This window comes from Tubulanus polymorphus, chromosome 10, assembly GCF_964204645.1.
Source record: "Tubulanus polymorphus chromosome 10, tnTubPoly1.2, whole genome shotgun sequence".
NCBI lineage: Eukaryota > Metazoa > Nemertea > Palaeonemertea > Tubulaniformes > Tubulanidae > Tubulanus > Tubulanus polymorphus.
In genome coordinates this window covers 3,527,043-3,550,042 of record NC_134034.1, presented here as the reverse complement: position 1 = coordinate 3,550,042, position 23,000 = coordinate 3,527,043, and the positions used below count along the sequence as shown (strand labels likewise).

The 23,000-nt window shown below is 41.1% G+C and overlaps 3 protein-coding genes across 3 annotated transcripts; all 3 read right to left on the bottom strand.

Moving 5' to 3' along the window:
• Nucleotides 1-1,757: 1,757 nt before the first annotated feature.
• On the bottom strand, nt 1,758-6,709 carry LOC141912356 (partner of bursicon-like). The gene is made up of 3 exons (XM_074803608.1): nt 6,654-6,709; nt 2,749-3,022; nt 1,758-1,983 (listed from the first exon to the last, which is right to left on the bottom strand). Exons 2-3 carry the CDS (start codon nt 3,019-3,021, stop codon nt 1,834-1,836), a joined length of 423 nt encoding a protein of 140 aa, XP_074659709.1. The 5' UTR covers nt 3,022; nt 6,654-6,709; the 3' UTR covers nt 1,758-1,833.
• A 7,534-nt stretch (nt 6,710-14,243) lies between these two features.
• LOC141912240 (uncharacterized) lies at nt 14,244-15,308 on the bottom strand. Its single transcript, XM_074803462.1, has one exon. The coding sequence runs from the start codon at nt 15,306-15,308 to the stop codon at nt 14,244-14,246; it is 1,065 nt and encodes a 354-aa protein (XP_074659563.1).
• Nucleotides 15,309-21,613: 6,305 nt separating this feature from the next.
• On the bottom strand, nt 21,614-22,633 carry LOC141912239 (C-C chemokine receptor type 1-like). Its single transcript, XM_074803461.1, has one exon. The coding sequence runs from the start codon at nt 22,631-22,633 to the stop codon at nt 21,614-21,616; it is 1,020 nt and encodes a 339-aa protein (XP_074659562.1).
• Nucleotides 22,634-23,000: the final 367 nt, after the last annotated feature.

Below are 23,000 nucleotides of genomic sequence, written 5' to 3'. Positions count from 1 at the left end.
GCCACCTGGTGTACGATATAAGATGTTGTAAGATTGCGAGTACGTTGTTAAAATGCGATGTAGAGTTTTTGCTAGGATGGCGTTCCATACAATCTCGCGTGTACGACGCGTAGACTGGTTGCCTGTCCCATTCAATATGCTAATTGCTGATAGAGAGCGGTAACCAGTCTATACGACGCGTTTCATTATTGGAACGATCAACGAAAATGCGACGCGTCAACACGCTAACGACGCGCGCGCAATTTATACCTTAAGTTAATTCTAAGCTGTACCGTATAACAGCGCGGTATCGTAAGGTTCATTCAAATCTGATTTTAACGAAGGAAAATACATTTTTTTTAGCGCGTGACCCTAATATTGCTAACTTCCACGGATCCACGCTCTAATGATGCGTTTAAATTCAGAGATTGAGCCCTCAAGTCGTATTTCCGAATTTAAGATTATGTTATTCGACACACACCCTCGGTAAGATTTCGAGCCGTCAAAATATTCCTCAAAACCGCGCGACGGTTTTCTGTTACAAATCTTGATAAGTTATTCAAGAGTAAGAACTTAAACAGCTTTTGAGTTCTAGCATTTGGATTTAACAAAACAAAAAAAAATTTAAAAGGATACAGTTGAACGCTTAGAAGGCGACGTATCGGCGCGGCTGTTCACCGTAACTTGTCCTCTTGGGCCCGGTTTTATAGACTGGTATTATCTTTTACCCGGGGGCTAACTCAATTGAAAATGAATTAAGTTAGCCCCCGGGTTAAAGTTAATACCAGTCAATAAAACTGGCCTTGGTGTATATATAGGTATAAATCGACAGCTTGGAATTGTCGAAAAAAGATGCAATTAAATTATTCATTCTTTTTGGTGTCATCGAAAAAACTTGGATAGGATTTTGGGTGTCGTACTTGGCGAAAGTGGAACCGATTCCAGATTCTAATGAAATTGAGAATATAGAATAAAAGTCTTAAGCCTGGTGTTCACAAGCGATTTCCTGCGGCAGGCTTCATCCCTTTAGCTGATTGGTCTTGTCGTTTTTGATAAGTCGATCCTCGTCAATACGCAACGCAGCAGCAGGGTTTCTGGTTCAATTCTATTCTGTTTACTTGTATAGAAAAGTTAGGTATTTGAAAAAAAAATACACGAAAATACAATCTATCGGTTCGAACAAAGCCCGCTGAGCGTTAGCGCCCAAGAAAGAAAGAGTACGCCAAGAATTTACAGAGAAAAAAATACGTCAATAAAAGATCGTATTGCAAAAGAAGGCTTTGAAAACAATTCATTTCAAATTCTACACGTCTTTGTAAATTACGTACTTTTTCGGACATGAGATTTTTGATAATATGATTTTCAGGGTTAATCTAGTACGATGCGCGGTCAAATGCACGGACTGACTAGACGGATTTCTACATATTCCTGCTAAGTACCTAAGCTAAGGTGGAGTTGAGAAGAATATTCAATGAATGCACAATATCCAAATTCGGTTTGCAATACGCAATTGTGTTCCTGGAGTGAAGGTAATGGGAAATGATACGACCCAGAAAGAAATAACTTGAATAGTTCGGTAATTTTTAGGTTGGTCTCCGGACACTCACGCCTCTCGCGAACGAGAAACCGATGCCTTGGCGGTCAATGGGCGAAGGGGAAATCAACTTTAAACATGATCACCCTAGTTGGTTGAAGGTGAAAAAAGTTCAGATCGTTTTGGATAGCGTCAAAGAAAAACTCTCAAGACGAATTAACGGACAAAACTGCGTGTGTATAGATTTATTCATCGAAAAATCAATATAGCTTCCATTTAGTTCTACGTTCGTGGACAAATTCATTATTAGTCACGTGTGATCATACCGTACAACTCAGACATGCGCATTCGATCGGTTCCTGTATGAAGAATGTGACGGTTTGTCCGGGCACCTGTTTACTTCCGTTGTAACATTCGTCGAGCGTTATCATACGTGACTTCAGGCGACCTTCTCGACAACATCGGCAATCCTGCAAAACAAACGAACAAAATAAATCTACAGTTTCCCAACTTACGTTTTTTTTAAAGTCATGTTCAATTTTATTGACAAACTAATCCAATTAAACAAATTATAACCTGTGGAAAAGGACCCAGAGCCAGGCTGAACCCACATACCCATGTTCCACCTTGTACACTTCGTTCTGGCAATGATTCCCCAATTTCAGTTCAACCTATGCCAAAAAGGTTATTGGAAAGAGGTCATTTCAATATTCAGCTCCTAATCTTTGGAATGGTCTACCTCGTAGCATAATAGAGTCTCCATCCCGTCTCAGCCCTCAAATCCAGATTGAAACTTTTCTTTTTATATGAGTGTTTTTTTAACTTGTACTTTTATAATGTAGTTTTAGAATGTGAAGCGCGGTAGTTAAGATTTTATGCGCTTTATGAGAAAATATATTATTATCATTATCATTACCATGATTATTATTATTACACAACTGTGGAACTGGATCCCGGGTACAATCAAATCCACACAACTCTGGTACTGGAACAAGTCGTACTAAACCCACACAACTGTGGCGACTGGGTTTGGAGAAAAATCAAACTCGCAGAACTGCGGAACTCAACCAAGAGTTAAACTAAACCAACTGGGCCCGAAGTTGAAAATGAATCCCATACCACTGTGGACCTGGATCCAGAAAAAAATCAAATCCATATGAAACCCTTAAAACTATAGAATTGGATCCAGAGTCAAATGAAACTCGAACAAATCGCGGAACCATCTGAAATCCTACCTTCTTGAAGCCTGGATAATGCTTTACACTGGGCCATACTTGCGATACGCACAGCCCTTCACATTTATTAACTCTCACTTTTCCCATGCACATCAGTCTTATCGTTCTGCCGTTGTATTCGTAGGTTTTCTCTTTTGGAATCACCATGTCGGTCTGTAATGTTTCACACAGGCCCATACCTTCTGGCGTACAGTCACTCGGTAACGTAATGACCAGTAACAGTAGTACCGAACATAGAAACGTTTTGGCAACCATTATATTTGATTCGTTCATACTGTTTTAATAGAAAATAATTTGAACAACATTCATTAAGCCTTCTTCGACGACATTGCTCCCTTAGTTCTCCCTAGTTTCCCCCTCATCGCGAACATCAACTCTTATATACGTTTGGATTCGGTTCCACGGTTCAGAGTTAAGATTTGTTTAATGAGTTAATTCATCGAAAATGAACTGACTCTAACTCCAAACTCACAGCTGCGTGGAGCCGGGTCCTGATTACTTTTGCGGCATCTTGTTTTGAAATCTTTGCAAGGCATTTTACTCAACGGGCACTCGGCAACGCTACTGTGGTATGTGAGGGCCCACCAGGTGCGCTAGTGTGCAGTAGGACAGTATTGTCTATAACTGTAATGGTCGTACGAAGCGAAATCCTACTTCCGATTTACGTCAAAGATTTAGGAAGGTAAAACTCAGCTAAGCTGATTCTGATCGAGTACCGTTTTTAATCAATGTTAGGAAATTTAGTGCCGCCATCTGGTGGGAGAACTGGCATGTCGGATCTTCATATGAAAAATTAAGTTTTTGGTTTAAGTTAAAACTGGGGCCCCGGCAATTCAAGCATTTTCGTCCCGAAACAAGGGTTCGAACCTTGGCTGCTCCGAAATAAATTAACGGAGTTCCCGTGAGAGATATGACGCAGTTCTGGGAAATTTTACTTCTGAATCCGATCACCTAAATTAATTTCTGATTGTACGTAATCACACGTCGCACGGAAATCAATACATTTAGAATGTTGCGAGTGAAATCACAAAACTGTCGTGGTCAAACACGCCCTATCACTTCTGATTAACTACGTGAATCAGGTGTTGCTCGCGGTGCTAACCTATTATCAATTGCGACACGTAATTAAACCCCGCGGGTAACAGTGAATTTCTTATTAAAGCTGCGTTCACACCAGGATTTCAGTACGGTACTAAGCGTTCACACTTGGAAATTATTCGAGGCCTATTCGCGGCTTATTCGGTTCCGTACTGAAATACGCGGCTTATTAAGCGCGGAAAGCGATTCCGCGCCGAAAACCCGATCTCAGTACGGCACTGAGCTGGCCGCTTATTTTCTGTAGTGTGAACGCAGATTCGGCGCTTAGCTAGCCGCGTATTTACAACCCCGTAGTAAAATACACACTACACTAAATACGCGGCCAGCTCCGAGCCGTACTGAGATCGGGTTTTCGGCGCGAAACCAAACATGAAACCACTCACTCCAGGCGAAACCAAACAAGAAACCAAAAAATGAATTGTTGCGGGCGACAAAACCATAATAACGAGGTCCCCACTGTTGCGATAATTTACGCTCATTTTTAAAGCCCAACGCACACGTAAAATAAGTTTTTGATTGAATATCAAACAACTCTTCAGTCCCTTGCTTGATTAAGTTGATTAATACACCATTTCAAAGGAAATGAAATGCAGATATTTGCCGGTGATTCTTGGATTTTTTTGACCGCAACAATTAAGAGCAGTGACGATGTGAAACCAAGGACCGCATATTTCAACCGCTCGTCCTTTACTGCGTGATTTTTTATTAATTTTGAAATATCTAAGTGGTTATTAAAGCTAGATTTCCCATCTTTACTGATATTAAAGAGCATTATTTGCAGTTTTAGCCTACCTCGATTTTTTTTAGGTATCTTTCCTAACGACTGATGTATAACCGCTAGAGTTTGAGATTACGCGCCAAAGGGGTCTCCCACTGCGCAACGCCTTCACTGAACGTTGAGATTTGTGACATAAAAATCTTTAAATGACAATTAATTTCTTCACATATTCCATGGGAATATTTTGAGATTATACTCCCTATCTTGTCTGTACAATATTTGGCGGGAGCATTCGTTAAAGCTTGCTTTCGGGATCCGGTTTTTCCCGCTATTGAAGTTTGAACGGCGCAGTTTGTGAATTGTCGTATGCAGTCCGTCCAGACTGGCGCCGATTTTGTGTTCGGTGAAATCGTGGACTCTAAAACGTTTTGGAGCCCATGGTTAAACGGTGGCCATCAATTTAAACGCTTATGACGTGTTTAAAACATAAGTCTATATCGTAATCCCTCATTATTGGATCAAACGACGAATTTACTGAATATCGACCTTCTTGCTAGAAAACATGACAGAAAACCTTACTGATATCAAATTCCAATATCATGAATATCATATCTGTCCCCCATTTAATATTCTGTTTTAGAGGGTCAACGTCCTTTTTGCAGCATTCAACTGAGCCACATATTCAAAAACATATCAAAACCTTGATTTTGTTCGATAGTCTCCAACCATGATCGGTACATTCTATTCAAACGCAAAGATAGGCTCTCAACTAGGTCACCTTTGCAATCAGCACAGAAAGTCTCCTTTGTTTCAAGAAATCCTTTAATTTCCCGACGCTTCAAAACTCGTACTCCTCTAAGTCCATTTTCAACCATACGAAAGTAAAGGTAACGTATAACCTTAAGAATTAATATTGATAATTAAACCAGCATGAAATTGTATTTTTGGCATTTTCTTTTCCCAAATCTCAATGTTCAGTGAAATAGCGGTGCGTAGTGGGTGACCCCTTTGAAATCTTAAATGCTATCGATTACAGATCAGTAGTCTGGAGAGATATCTAAAATTTTTAACGTAGGCCCAAACTGCAAATAACGCTCTTGACTATAGCCTCAGTAAAAATGGGAAATCTAGCTTTAATAACCACTGAGATATTTCAAAATCTATAAAAATCGCAATTTTTTGACGCGCGGTTGAAATATGCGGTCCTTGGTTTCACATTGTCACTGCGCTTAATCGTTGCGTTAAAAATATCCAAGAATCACCGGCAAATATCTTCATTTCATTTCCTTTAAAATGGTGTATCGATTAAGTTCATCGAGCAAGGGACTACAGAGCTATTTGATATTCAATCTAAACTTATATCCTAACGATGAGCGCAAATTATCGCAACAATGGGGACCTCGAGGGACCGCCTCAAAATGGCGTCTAGAAACTGGAAAATTTTTTTATTGTTTCCGAGGGAAAATCGTTTATATAGATGATAAAAAGTGTCGGTGAGAAAATCCCTCCTTGAGGGGTTCAAGTTAAAAATAATTCCTGGCTCACGAACATTTTGTCCACAAAACTCGTCTAAAACGGACAATTTTGTCACAACAGAAAATTGCACGCGGAAATTTCATCAAATATTTCTTATATCGAATGATGTTTTTAGTTTTAGAGGCGTGTTAAAAACCGAGTTTTACTGGTAAACCTGAGACGTGACATCGCAAGTGTTGAATCCTCGATATGGATTCCAACATATTGAACGAAATAAGCTTGAAATCGGCGAAAACCCCCGGAAAGGCTCCAATTAAGAGACTTCGAGAGACCCGAAATATCTCGCCCTGTTTATCTAATCAAAGGCGCTTTAAGTAAAAAAGCACGGGATTTCGTGGACAAAAATTGGAAACGAGCACTTTCCGTAAAAGAAAGACACAATTCTGGAGAAGGGGTATATCTTCCAGTCTAATGGGGAATGTCAGGATGACTTTTTCTCGATAATTTGCGCTAAAACATTCAGGTCCTCAGATTCGGTCCTGTGGAGCTTTCAGAAACCCTTTCGCGATGGCGATACACAATATTAAGATGAAGAGTATAATCATTTACGCACCTGTGTTTGTTAGATTGTTTCGTCACCTGGCGATGAGTGATACCATAGATCAGGCTGCAACCCGCGGACTCTAACTGATGGTGAAAGCGAGACACCGTCGCGCGCTTCAGTCGACCATCAGCGACACGTGGTGGGCTTCAGCTGAAGCTAAGAAAGAAACGACTAGACGACTATCTAGTTGGGCCAACGCGAACAATCAGCAAATACGACCATCAATAGTGTTAAATCGGGGCGGATTTAGGACCGGGTTACGCGCTCCCCCTAAAAGTGTCAGGAAAATATTCTGGGCCAACCTCTTCATAGCGCGCTGTGCCTTGAAATGTTTTTCATGTCTTCGTTTGAGAAACGAGGGTTCTCACATAGGATTCAATGCTCTCAAATACTCATCCTCCCTCGGCAGGGATTCGAACCTGATGGCATCGCTACACTCGGCCAAGGCACGAACCCCAGCCACACTAGACCGAGTGCGCAGGTACATGCGCAGCATTGCCGCACGAAAACTTGCGGCACCAATCAGATTGCATTTTGTATAATCACTGCGGAGAATTTCACGGGAGAACTATAAATGGGAAAACCCGGGATGAAATGAAACGGGATATCTGATTGCCTTATAATGACGTCATCTAAGCTGCGCACTCAGTTTAGTGTGGCAGGGTTTCGTACCGTATCTCAATGCCATCAGGTTCGAATCCCTGCCGGGGTACGATGTCAAATACTACGTATTCTTTTAGTAAGCCCAGAGTTTAACATTCGAAATTCTAGGAAGAATGATTTGGGATAGCCGGTTTTTCCCTATTTGGCGCAAAATGTAAAAAAACGTTGTTTCAAAAAAGTCAGGTTCTTTGAAACTTTCACATTTTAAAAATTGACCTTCTGTAGTTTTTGAAACTGCATGGTTGTGTTTTAGGATGCCTCTGAAATGAATCTATCGGGCTTCCTTTTTCCGAAATTTCCTGGAATAATATCCGGGCATTGAACTCCAGGGGTCAGTTTTACAGAGTGGTATTACTTTTAACCCGACGGTTACCTTAATTGAAAATGAATTGAGTTAGCCCACGGGTTTAAAGTTAATACCAGTCTCTAAAACCGGGCCCAGCATAACAAGCCTTTAACTGCGCGTGTATATATTTGCCGTTACGAAGCAACGTCTTGACCTCCGAGCGCCGTTTCGAAAAGGCGTGGTATCAATAAGTCCCGTATTCTAACGAGAACGGACAAATCGTAAAATCAGTCGCGCTACGGGCCAAGCGCTCGTAATGAAAACCGTCACATTCAAAGACTCAGTTCGAAATTTAGGTTTGTTGTGAAGAAATGACCCGAGCCGCGTTATGATATCGGTATATTAAATTTGAAAGCGATACCGATAAGAAACCTGTCATCTAGAGCGCGTATTGTTTGACGAGGATTAATCAGAAACCGTAGAAATGTTCGAATGATTATACCCACGCGTCATCCGCCTGATTGAATTATCGGCTGGTTTGGGCAAGATCTCTTAATCGATCGCACCTAAGCTTGTCCGCCGCGTTAGCGATAAACAATAAATTCTACTCCGCCATCATTGAAAGCGTTATTCGTGATTTGGCGTAGTTAGAAAACTTGAAAACCTAATCATGAAAACGCTATCCACAATGCCCAGAAGGACTAAACATGTATTGTAAATTATATATTGGTTTTTCGTTAACGGTAAGGGCCCAGATCAAATAGAAATAGGGTTGGTCGAGGGACATGCTGTTGTAACGTGTGACGTATCAAACCTAAACAGTAGCATCGGACCTTTACACGACTTTAGCACCACCGAAGCCACCGCCCCCACCGCCATCATAGCTGCCACGACCACCACCACCGCTGCCGCCACCACCACAACCACCGCTGCCTTCACAACCACCGTCACCGCCGTCGCCACTGCCACCACTGCAACCACCACCACCACCACCACCACCGCAGCTGCCCCACCACCACTCCTGCATCTACCAAAACCGCCGCTGCAACCACACGACCACGACCGCCGTCGCCACTGCCACCACTGCAACCATCACCATCAACCCCACCACCACCGCTGCCATCATCCCAACCACCACCGCTGCCACCGCCACCGCTGCCGCCCCTACCACCACTTGAACCACGACGACATTGTACATTGAAATTTGATTAATCCTTGAGGCCCTTCGGTCCTTATAACCGTAGTATTTAATAAATGACTCCAGGCTTGTTGTTTCTAACTAAACGGACAAACATTGATACGGGAGCCTTTGTTTGCTTAACACAACAATTCGCAGTCTATCGAATCTCTTTTTTTCTTGACAACCGTTTTAATAGCATTTCAGACATTCAGTATTGAGTTATAATGTATAATTTAAATCACGCATTCACACACAAATTATAGGGAACCACAACATCAGTTACCTCGCTATCGAGATGGGGTGACAAGCATTTGGCAGTCAATAAAAGAAATCTTTTTATAGTGCCTTTTTATTTTTTCTCTGTATCAAAATTTGCCGTTGTAACCACCTGAGATACACAATAGATATTTTTCCTAAATACATAACCCATGTTCCTTGACTAAATGCGTCTCAGAGATGCTCAGAAAGCTCTAAAATGATAGTAAAATTTCAAAGATTTTGCTGATATGCCTTTCCGCCCTAAATTTAGATATAAGTTTGAATACCTATTGGTCTTCTTGCAGCCAAGGGTCTTTGGCCTCGGATCCAGGTTCTCGTGACGGAGACTGGACTGTGATACATGTAGGCTTAAGTACTGAGTTGAATAAAACTCTATTATACTGTATCGGTACTTCGATTAACAAAATCCAAACAAGAAAAAGCTAAATTGATTAAAATACGTTTTAAGATGCTTTTGTTTTTTCTGTTTTATGTAATTATGTAAATACTTGTTTTCCTCCAAACACCACGAGTTTTAAACGAATTTAGACCTAAATCTAAATCTATCGTTGTTAAATCAGTTCTTTTGAATCGACTTTGAAATACATTTTTTCTACTAGGGAGCGTCCAGACATTACGTACCTCAAAACCTCCCCCTCCCCTTGTACCACCTTTGTACCAAATTCGTTGACCCCCCTCATAGTTACGTACCATGGTACCCATGACCCCCCCCCCAATTATATTGATGCAAAGAACACAACTCAAAACAAAATATGAAAAATATAAATACCTGATGCCAACAAGTGCGTGAAAGATCGATGCGTACCCGTATGGGGAATTCCTAGTTGAAGTCTACTACAAGTCACTTGAACAAGTCACTAAAAGCCGCGATAAAACACCAGGACCCAGTTCCACAGTTGTGAGTTAGAGTTAACTCTGAGTTAAAGTTAGTTCATTTTCAATGTTTTAACCCAGGGTCAAATCTTAACTCAGAACTGTGGAACTAGACCCAGTGGTATCGGCTATTTTCATTTGAGTTTGGTGCATAAAGAACGTATCAAGATTGATAAATACCCCTCCCTCAAAGTACGTACCTTTTTTGCTGACCCCCTCCCCCATGTACCACTTTGTACCAAAATTCAGTAACCCCCCTCCCCCAAATTAGAGGTACGTAATTTTTGGACGCTCCCCTAAGGCATTTGAACGGTAAAACAAGTATGATGTTTGCTTACTACAGGTAGAGTCCTCGATTGCCACAGTTGTGTTGGAATTTCCAATTATATTAGACTCCCTGGAGGTATCTAACATCACTAAATGTCCATCATAATTGTTGTATACATTTCATCTATATTTAAAATTCCTTTTATGTTTAAATTTCTACGTGTAATAGCTCTTTGTTTTGCTTTGTCGAAATCCACCGTTGAACAGGATTCTAAGACTGTGCAGAAAACCCGTTATCGTTGCTTTGCAGCTATATTAGCTCTTTGTTTCTTGAGACAGTGTGTCTGTGTCTAATGCGTTAATTGTTGTTTGTCTCACTGTCATGTTACTGCTCGTCACCTTTGTTTTTGTATCAATTTCCATGTCTCCACCTGTAACCTCCTTCGCGAATAGGACCGAAAATAGCTTTGTTAAAGGTATTCGGTAGCGGATATAAGGGCCGATGCCCGCGGCTCTGTCGCAGCTGGGTGTATTCCTTTAATCTAATCGTTGACTTCCATCACCCCGAGTAACGAGTTAAAGTTTCAAACGAAAAGGCTCGCACTTTTTGTCAAGACAGAATGACACTTTATTGATCATGAAAATACGACAGCAAAAATATAACGTTTTTTTTTCGACACATTAACTTGAGACTATGGCGTGCCTAACGCGCACGCGCGCAAGCTAACACTTTCACACATTGAAATAAATTGAAATACAGTAGGCTCAGGCCTACAGACGGTTTTATATCTTGATCTCTTTCGAAATAGAATTATTTTCGGTCGTTCTAAAGTCGTACCGTTCACTCGCGTTCCAGATACAAAGATAAACAACACCGACTAGACGACGAAAAACCCAAAGCAAGATGAAAAACTACAAGGAGCGTATTTGACGTATTCTTTTTAAGCAAGATATACCATCTAATTGTTTACTAGAAAGGGGCATTGATGAGCACAGATGCTGATGTATCTTTTTGGAAATTATCTTGCAAAATAACGAACTCCAAAGCTAACTAATAATAGAGGAGCTTATTATAACTATTGAAATTATTGACTATTACCCAAAATTTACGCCAGGGGCAAAAATCGGCGACAGTTTTCTATAGCGCATTGTTGAAAGTTAGAGAAATATAGATTTTAACCTTTCCGAAAACCGGTCATTCGCATGGTTGAAATATTGCAAAAGTTGTCAAAATACATCAAACAACCAGCGATTACGATAAAACATGCATCACAAGTGGATTTCAGGGAAGAGGAAAAAGCGTCCCATCAATGCAGGGCAGAAGACAGTACGCTAACAAAATCTCTTTCACACTTAGGTTATTGAGTAGCTTCGAGACAAAAAAGTACACAGAATGAGAAAACAAAAATGTTGCCATAGTTCTACGAAAATAGAAAAAAGGTGATTAATAACTGAAATTTAAAGTAGGAAAACTGTAAAGTTGTTTGATGAGTTACACGGAATGAGAGGACACTATAGGTCCCGAGACGCGCAGTGTCAAAAATAGTACCTTAAATCAACAGCAGGGCTCCCAATAAAGCTGTTTTTGTTACACAAATAGAAGAGATGATGGTTAACTGTTATACACGTATGTATGAAACGTTGTCCTGTGGGCACTGAGAGACAAATCGATAATAAAATCGAGGATCTCTTGGAACTGTTTTTCCTGGATTGGTACGGTGGCGGACTCCTTGTGAAATTCGGTTCCGTTATACTGGTATACCTGGCATCGGGACACCTCTAATCTATAGAAGTTTGTTTATTTCTAACGTTAGGTTAGGCATGCGGGGCGAACCACTTAAATGCGTAGCTTAGATTCTTACTAAACCTCGAATCTCGTGTTTTGCTCCAGGATATAGACTACTTTGGAATCTGATACGATTCACGCAGTCATTGAAAACCAAGAATTTGTCCTATTCATCAATGGAACAATGGGTTTGCCTTCTGAATTAGTGCGGAATATCCCGTTTAATTCGAGTCGTTTGAAAGTCGATCTTTAATCATCGCACTGACGACAAAACTTCGTCCGTGTTTTTTAATGCATCTGTAGTGCGTTCCACGCGTTAAAATATCACCTGCATAAAACCTGGCTTTCACGTAGTCGTCTGCGGATGATTAATCGGTTATGTTTTCTCCGATTGCATATCGAATTGTCGTCACCACTCGCGACGGCAACCGGAACAAATCGATTACAACGCGTAAATTATTTCTAAACATTTCTATTTTCGAATCAAATTCAGACGAAAATAAATCGACGTCGTTTACAGCCGCCCGGTGCATCCGGGTCTTTCTTGCGCGACAGGACGTCTGCCGTTCGCAGGAGGTGACACGAGAACACAGTTAGGTTACTGCGTAGCTTCAAGACAAAAATCGTTCACAGAATGAAAAAGATGTCCCCCAAAAATGTTGCCATAATTCAATGAAAAGAAAAGGTGATTAAAAACTGTACTTCGTAGAGGGGCCGTGTTATAACTGGGTGTAGGAGAAACACAGGAGTTGTACTTAAATTGGTAACTAGTATTTCATTTTGACGCACGCGCTTTCGCTACGGTGAAATAGTTCATAAGGCCACACCAAAAGAAAACCCTGTTTCTCGGGCCCGACCGACCCGATATTTCGTCGTTTCAAATAATCATTTTCAGAATGAAATATAATTGCCTACCGACCCTTTTTCAAAATTGGGGTGAAATAACTTTTTTCAAAAATTGCCCGACCCGAGAAACATGATTTATTTTTGGTGTGGCCTAAGCTTCATCAGGTGATGAATGAGAAGCTTAAGCTCGTGCGCCAAATAAAATATTTAAACCGTTAAAGCACTACTCGCTTCGCTGTTCATGCATACTTACTATACCTATAACTAGCAGAATACCGGTCTTCCGTGGGTTCAAAAATTAAGGAGTCAGTAATTGCGAGGCGGTAAAGGTGATTTCCAAAGGAGTAAGGATACCTCTCGCAGGGGCGGATCCAGGGGCATGTTGTGGCCACGTCGACCAATTAAAAGGGCATATCTAAATTTAGGGCGGAAAGGCATATCAGCAAAATCTTTGAAATTTTACTATCATTTTAGAGCTTTCTGAGCATCTCTGAGACGCATTTAGTCAAGGAACATGGGTTATGTATTTAGGAAAAATATCTATTGTGTATCTCAGGTGGTTACAACAGCAAATTTTGATACAGAGAAAAAATGAAAAGGCACTATAAAACTCCGACCGTGGGGGGCCACACGGTCGACACGGTCTAAATCCGCCCCTGCCTCGTAATTTCTCAACACCCCCAGCTCTACTCGTGAATTCTAGATCTGCGTATCAATTTCTGCAATCGATACTTGTTTAGAAATTTGCGCTTATTTCTACATCTCATAAAATTAGTGGATCAAAGTCAAACACCCCACACAACATCGTAGTACATACACACACACACACACACGCACACGCACACGCACACGCACATGCCGGCAACTTCGGGAATGTACGAGGAATTTGAGGAACTAAATTGGGGACAAGCGAAAAACTAATTTAGATTGTAGTCAAATTTGCTTTAGTTACAATTAGTCCATTTTCAATCACCTTTAGTTTGATTTTCAGAATTCACAAAGCAATGAAATTGAATTGTCTACTTTGTGTTTGGAAAAAGGTCCGGTTTTCATTTATTCAATAATTTATATTTTAATTTAGTATATTTCATATATAATTCATTTAAATACGCAAGGAAAAAGTTTGGGGTCTTGAATTGAAATATAGAGAAGTATAAATGGTGTGGGAGACCGACTAAATACTAGCGACACCTGGTCGATCCTTCCTTGTTACAGGTGGGATCCCATCGCCGCTGTAGTTGATGTCCTACTGCACACTAGTGACACCTGGCGGATCCTCACCTGCTACAAGAGAAGACACCTAAATTGCCGCGGTAGTTGATGTCCTATTGCACACTGGTGACACCTGGTGGATCTTCACTTGCCACTAGAGAGGAATCCTTAATTGCCGCGGTAGTCGGTATACCCCCATTCAAACGTCTACGTCGATACCCGGCTGGTGCTAGCTGTAAAAGATGTCGACGTGGTGTAAATATTCAGTGAGTTCCTCCTCGACGTTCGGGACTGTTGCCAACAGCAACCCAACAATCGTGACCAGTATTTCAATAGTTCCAAAACCGCCAAGCGAATCTCTTGCCCAGTCAGTACATAAACGTAAAAATTGATGCAGTTGTTAACGCTCAGTATCAATCTAGCTATGTCGAAGGCTGTTCCGAAGGACGGCGCCATGCTGGGGTTGATAGCAACCAAACTGGAAAGCAAACCCATCGGAAACACGCAGAATAGAAACATAGTCGAAACGGCCAGGACTGTTACGGTGGCCCGGCGGATACGTTTCGACTTCATATCGTTCGTAGTTAATCTTATCGAACGATGCATCACTATAACTATAACGCAATTCAAAATGGCGATCGTTACGAACGGAATATGCGTAACCATCAGAGCGCCGCGCACCCAGGCGATACCGCGATTCGCTCCGGTATAGTAGCACCCGAATAGCGGGTCGTATTCCGTAGCAACTAGGTGAAAGCTACCGACCGATAGGGCAATAATCGCGATGACCGTGAGCAGTACAGCGGCCATCTTAGTCGAGCTCATCTGGCGACCTTTGATCGGGAAGACGATCACGACGAATCGATCGAATGTCACGGCGACAATCGTCCACGAGCTCATAATGTACAGAACGTCGAACGAGTATTCGGCCAGCATGCAGGCCAGACGAGACTGTATCTTGAACACTAGCGCCGCCTTGTGGTAATAGACGACGACGTTCACCCAGACGACGGCCGAAAACAGGAGAACGGTAGTGTCGTAAACTGCTAACGCGGCCAGGTAGAGGCTGTAACTTCGATTTCGCATCTGTTTCGTGCACATAGTACAAAACGAGAGGAAATTCCCGACGATTCCCGTCACGAAAACGATCGGGCACGCGTACAAATACAATTGGCGACTGAACTCGCTTGCCGGCGCCCTGGGGAAGTCTTGAATAGCGCTGGCGATGTATGTCGACACCCAGTCGGTCATCGTCTGATTTCCGGATGACATCTTACACAATCTTATACTGAAAATGACGAAAACAAATTATATAACGACTGTTGATTCGTAAAACGGTGACCTTTTTTGTAGAAGGGTCGATTTCGGGGAAGCTCAGGGTATTTATTGTAAGTCACACCTGCTCTCCGGGCGACGTTTTGGTCCGTAATTTCGTTAATAATCAATTAATCTGTGAATATTATGCATCAATTTGTTCAGTTAGATATTTGCATTCAGAAATAAATCATGAATTGGCATTAATTTGTTTGTGTATTCATCTTTCGGTGATTGTTTACCTAGCATACGCGCACGCAATGCTGAAAAAACGGCTTTTGCAACCCGTCACGTGGCGCCACCTACTGTATTTTGTTATGCTAATGAGCAGGTGATAACGTCACTGTAACGTTTCCGAGCGTCCGCTGAGCGGATTTTTCATCATTACGCGAGCGTATGCTGACTTAACTATCGCTGATAAATGAAAACAAAAACAACTTTAGCAAAAATCGTTGTTTATTTCTGAATGCGAATTCCTCACTGAACAAATTGATGCATAATAAATGTAGATAAACCGATTATTAACGAAAGTAACGCCCAAAAAGCCTAACGCACACGGCACCGAAAAAACGTTTTTCCTCGTGAAAACACGTTTTCGATGTTTTTTATTATGCCGTGTGCGGGTGAGGCAAAACAAAAAAAAAACGCCGCACTGAATAACGTTTTTCACGAGCAGAAAACGTTTTCTGAAAAACGTGCTTTCTGTTTCGGCGAAACAAATGTTTTGCCGTGTGCGTTGGGCTAAACGTCGCACGGAGAGCAGGTGTGACAGACAGTAGGGATAACCCAACTGAAGAATGTATATACGTGTACTTCCAAAATTGAGCAAATTGTCGTTCGCAGAAGGTCTATTGGAATTGGAAAAAATGAAATGACGCAGGAACATAATAGAATATCCAATCTTTGTCACGTGTGTAGATGGTAGCTGATACGGGCTTTTTCGTTTTTGACGCCACATCATAACCAACTTTCCATTTCAACTCTAGTTTAAACCAGTTTTTTTTTCATTTCAACACTAGTTAAAAGCAGTTGTTTTTCACATCTTAACACCACGTTATAACCAGTTGTTTTTCCATTTAAACGCCACGTTAAAACCAGTTGTTTTTCCATTTCAACGCCACGTTGAAACCACTTTTTAAAATTTTAACGCTACGTTAAAATCAGCTTTATTTAATCAGCTTCATTTAAACGCCACGTTATAACCAGTTGTTTCTCGTCATAGCGCCACGTTATAATCAACTTTCCATTTTACGCCACGTTAAAACACCAGTTCTTTTCATTTTAACGCCACTTTAAAACTAGTTATTTTTTCATTTAACGCCATGTTAAGACCAGTTTTTCTTCTCCATTTTGCGCCACTCTAAAATCAATTTTTCGTTCTAACGTTAAGTGTCTTAACGTCACTTTAAAACCAATTATTCACTTAACGCAAAAATGACGTAACACAGAAGTTAATGGATATTGTGGGTCACAACAGCGTACGTAGTGAATCGGGATCATTTGAATAATTTTCACCGAGTTTTAGATATTTCTAACGCGTCTGGTCTATCAATGACGCACGTTCGTGTCGGCATTTTTCTAAGATCGTATTAATGCTGCATTTGAAATACGGCATCAAATTCGTCATCTACGTTCATTACAGATCGAACCATAGGTACCCGAGTTTTTAAGAACGTATCTATTCATCGGTCGTATCGGTTGATACAAAGTAATTAAAAAAAGAAATTTACAAGGAATTCTAAGAAAAAAATGAATATTATGAAGTAAATATGTCAAAATAAGCAGATAGATAATGTCATACCATCGTTCGATTCCATTTTGCACGCGAAAGCCTAATATTTCGTGTTAAACGTAAATACTCGTGGCCAATGTTAGCGCAGCTTATTACCTAGAAAACTCAGTGGGCAGTGTAAAAAAACTAAATCTATTCCAAAACTGAACATTCTCGACTTACTACTAGCGCACCTAGTAGAAACCTGATTGCCGAAGTAGATATTGACACAAATCACTTACTTGATACGTTAGCGATGTGGCACATTGACTGCGTGGTGGGATAACAACTCCTAACTACTGCTGGAAATACTATGACGAAAACTATGAAGATCACTGCGTACGCCTATACAGTTCCACGCGTAAAGATTCGCGTCCGATTCCAGAAACCAACAGGAGGACAATTTGCTGCAGACTCAATTCGTCTAGATGGAGATAATCTGACGCGTGGCGTACCGTGGCGTCATGACGTCATCCCACCTATTAAGCCACTTCCAAATAATAATGAGGCTTCGAACTCTCCATCATAAAAAGCAATCTGGAATCATCTTCAGACGTTTGCTGTTTGATATCTGGTAATCTTTTGTGCGGACTTAAAGAAAGTTAGATGATGAAATACCAAGTGTTTATAATTTAGTTTCAATTATGTCTCCTTCAATTATGTTCCAATGATGTCGAAGTCCTGGACACTTTTTGAAATGATGCCGATTAAATAAATGTCTAATGTCTGGTGTTTGAAGTTTATTATCAATTAAAAGTGTCTCAAGTGTCTCGAGTTCGTTTCCGTTCGCTACTTAGAATTACGCTAATTTCGATGAAAATAGGATTCGATAATTTTCGGAGTTGTTGTCATCATTTGAAGACGAAGTCACGTGTAGTGTGCATTTTCAGCGCGCGTGACAGTTTATTTACATGTACTAATAAAAATATCCATCTTCGATTGGTTGGGAAACTATGCGCGGCTCCTTAAATGTCAGCCTAATATATCCCGATTGAACTTTACATTTAAAATTCAAGCAATGTTTTTCCTCCCACCCCTGGAATAATGCCTTTCTCAAAATGCCCCTCAAGCAATATTTCCTCCCAGAAGCCCGGAAAATAACCCTTTCTCGACATGCCCCTGCCTCTATTCCTGGATCTTTACTAATGCCTAACAATAAATATTTGTTTAGAAATTTGTTCATCCTGTACTGAAGGTGGCTGGTTTGCAGTGCTCTGTATACGTGTACCATTTTCATTAGGGGATAAATGTTTAAGTGGGCCAATTTTACACGTCTGTACTTAATGAAATACACGTGTAATATGTTTTAAGATACACGTGTACCATTTTCATTAGGGAATAAGATCAGTTATCGAAATTTATGATGTCCATATTTGTTATCAATGCGCCGACTATTTCATACTTCAACGGTTGATCTTAGTCTTAAGCATCGTATTATCGGGTTGTAACGTTTCTTAACGGAACGTTTTTTGTTTGTTTTTGTTCTGTCCCGCATCGGGTCTTCTGCCGTGGGTGTAGGATTGTCTACCGATGAATATGTTAGTTTTCTGGCCGGTGGTGTCCTGCGACGATAGTCGGATATCGGACAGCGCGATCAATCCGAATCCGAATCACCCCGCAAGATCCGGGAGAAGAAATTGAAGCGCTGTAACCGAGTTACCACAAGCGGCGAACCTGGCGGATCCTCGCCTGCCATGTACGTGGAATCTTCGATTGCCACAGTAGCGGTGCCGGTATTCCATATCTGAGGTCGTCGCGTGGAAAAGCCGCTACAGAAACGAACACTGAAAGGCCACGTGATTGTTCCGTTAGCGTTTGATAATCCCTCCCCATATATTGCTGATTAGAGAAACCATTAGACGGTGTGCATTCTGTTGTGTTTTTCCTTCGGTAATTACTTTTCCTGTGCGCGGTGCGCCATTTGAAGCCACGTCAAAAGTCACTAAGATAAAAAAGAAATCGAGTATACCGCCACGGTTCGCGGTGAAAACATGTGAAATCACACCTGACTCACTTCACCTGACTGGATGGATACTGCACCCAACCGGTCAAAACATCTGGTCATCACGCTCGACTGACCATCGCACAAGACTGGCCACGCGTCAGAAAATCTTCCAAGCTTCTTATGTTACTTAAGGCTCTTAGCTCCACGCCGTGCACCTATAGTAAGTATATCGCGTGTTTATGTCCTCAGAAGGGCTAAAGATGTGTATCGTTGGATATGGGGTATCGGCACAAACCGGACGACGCTACAAACAATACACTCAGTTATACGTAATGAAAATCAATTCATTTTCCATGAACTTTGAACTGGATTTCAAGGCTCCCAAATGGAAATGTTGTCAATTAAGTCATCAAATAGATATAAGATTGACGTTCTACTAATAAGTGTATCGTAGAGTTTTATTATAAATTGATTTTACTAATGAGAAAGGTTGATTCGAATTTACTTGAAATGTAGAAGAAATTGAAGTGCGGTAACCGAGTTACCACTAGTGACACCTGGCGGATCCTCCCCTGCCATACGTGGAATCCCCGATTGCCGCAGTAATCCTATTTTCCTCTTGTCGTCAACAGTTTTCATATTGAAATATCACCTTTATATTCAAATGATCAATTCTCGCGTGTACAGCTTGTGACAAAAATAAATCAGCGCTAATTCCTTCAATTCAACAGGGTGAAAGACCCTTCGCGCCGATTTAGTGTAATTATCGTAAGATTACTGTTATCTTGAACGCGCTATTTTGGCTCGTCTGCAATTTGCGCGGACGTGATAATTAACCTTAGAGCGAGCGGAGTTTATCAGTCCATTTTAGACTCACTTCCGTCAACCTTGCAGTAATCATTCAGCAACACTACAAGCATCCGCACGACTTCGACTCAACACACAGCTTAGGTCTACAGTAAAGCTCGTTGTAACGCCAGTCCCAGGGCCGTTAAAATAACAGTTAAAAGATCCAGGATTTTTTTCCAGGAGGGGGTTCATAAAAATGTTAATGTTAATTAAACTACCGACTAAAATCTCTAATGAGGGGCCTATACGGCATATTGTTTGGCCGAACATAACATAATAAGGTACTCGATTATGTAGTACTCTCTGCCCGTTTTGTCTTGAGTACATTCCTTCAAGAAAACGATAAAAAAAATTTTGGTAGCTGAGCAGGGGGAGGGGTCACGACCCCTAAAACCTCCTCTCTGGATCCGCGCCTGAAGAATGTGGCAGTAAAACGATTGTGGCGGCCATGAGAGTCGACATAGTATACTCAACATGACTAATAACCAAATCCAGAATTAGTCGACATTAGTCGATCTTAATTCAGGATAGGGTAAAAATGGTCTTAGCTTATTTCATTCAGATAATAGAAAAAATGGTACCGCGTGTGATACTGCTAACCACATGCATGAATTCTTAACATTAAAAAAAAAACAGGAAACGTCGTTGACGAAAGATCGTTGGCGGTATAATGAATGTTTTCTCTATGAGTTCGGATAGTACTGTTCTAGGATTTCGTTGGCGTTGTGGCGGGGGTTGAAAGGTGGTATAACGAGAGCTATTATTTACAGAAATATAGATACGAAATGAATTGTGCAGGAAATCAATGAATTTGGCGGTATAATGGCGGTATAACGAGCGATGACTGTGTTAACCATATATAATACACTTTACTAATAATTCATTTTTCATAATTTCCATGAAATAGGAACCATGTGGAGATACTTTTTCAAATTGTACTTTATTTCATAATAAATTCGAAAATTTGTATTTCGCTTTGTATATACAAGATAGCTGACCTTGAATTAGGGTTGCTGTACATTCGAAAGCAGTTTTTCTCTAACCTTAACAGAAAAAGGCACTGACGACAGCGTTTTTGTGCGCCCACCAGTCGATGTTAAAACTATACAACCAAATTTTTAATGTACCCCGCCCGCCGTTTGTCGTACTGGTAAACCACCCCAACTATTTGCAAAATAGGTAAATTGTCTACGAATAAATCAATAAAATTGTAAAACTAGCTCATAGATATCACCCACAGTTGTTGCTTATATACCGAATGCGGCCAAAAAGATATCTTAATTTAACGTAAACATAAGCTCCATAATTATGATTCCATGATGTGTTCGATGCCATCTGATAAAGTGAGATGAATCTCATCAACAGTTCAGAATTTTCACATATCGATCACCGTTTAGAATCACAATTATGGAGCTTACGTTTGAGTTAAATCAAGATATTTTAAGTTCATCATTGAACAGTAAACCTTCTAAAATTTGACGTGTCTGATCTTGTTGCTTGGTCTGAAAAATTATGTAGATGCTCACAATTCAGTAGTAGAACCCTGATGTTGTCGTAGTCGAATAGCTATGGCTACACTACGACGTGGAGGACAGGTTATAAAATCTAAACCACACGAAATGAATTAATTTATCACTCGATCTCAATAATAAAAAAAGTATCGGTCCTAAAAAGGGATGCGAGATAAGCGACGTCTACCTAGTAAGGATCGGCGTGATACGTAAACCTCGTTAGTTTCATAAGTAAATCCCTCAATTCGCTTCGATACCTCTTAAAACTGATGGTATAAACAAAGAAATTCAGGGCGTAATTCGACGTTTCAATCGTCGCCGTAGTTAACGTGATCAACTGAAGCATGTACGGTTTACGAGGCCAAATAAGCAGCGACGGATTCGAGTCTAAAATGGCAATCACGCAATTATTTGGCAGCGAAAGGATTATATATAAAGACACTATCGCGACCAGATTTTTGATACAGGTTGCTTCCTGTTTAGAGATATTTCGCACGTTTTTCGACGACGCTCTATTCGGTCTGGAGAACAGCTTCGCGGCGATCAACGTTATACACGATATGTTGATGAAGTACGGCGCGATGACGGTCGTGATTCGTTTGTACACCGAAATGGCGAGTCTGAAATTGCGATTTTCTTCGGATCGAAAATGAGTCAAAAATATACAGTTTTGTCGGCCATCTTCGACGTAAGTGTAAATGCCGAATTCGTTGAACATGGCGCCCTCTGTCGCCACTGTAATGAACCACTGACACACGATTACATTCCGTCGGCGCACTCGGTTGAAAACGGTCGCGACTTTCAAAGGCGCGCAAACCGCGCACGTCCGTTCTAGGGCGAATAAACACAACGTCCACGTGGAAAGCTTGATAGAAATGTTGACGGATACCATCAGAAATTTACAAGCGAATTCCGAAGTCGCGTAAAATTCATAAAACCCGTAGGCCGCGCCGGTAATGTAGCTGATCTTCTCCAGCCATTTCAGCGACATCGTGTTCAAAAATATCAAATCGGACGTGGCCAGCGATAGTAGATACTGCGAACTGGGTCCTTCTAATACATGGCGCAGACGTATGAGTAAAACAATCGTCAACACGCAACCGATACTTCCTACGATCCATTGAATGTACACCCACAAACTATAGCCGTAGTAGATAACCGACTGCACGCGTCTGGACGGCGGCTGAAGCAGAAATGTCCGATTCATCGTCGTCAGCGAAAATCATGGACGGTGCGGCGGTTCCTCTTCGAGTCGAGGACCAGAAAATTAATTGACTTAAAATAAAAATCGATACTCGATACACGCGCGCGAGGCGTTAATGATGTAATATCGTTTTACATCAAACTCGCGCGCGTCTCTCATATACAAGCCTATAGAAAATACTTCAGTCACACCTGACGATGATCTCTAGTGTGAGATCGAAACGTCGTATTCTATAGATTGTTTCAATAAATGAATTCTCGATTTGAGATTTCTTTTAATTTTCAAATAGTGGGTTTTTATCTAAATTTACTGCAGTAGGTTATAGACTGTCTGTCGGTCTCTACTTTCAGTTAGATTCTGACTGCGAATG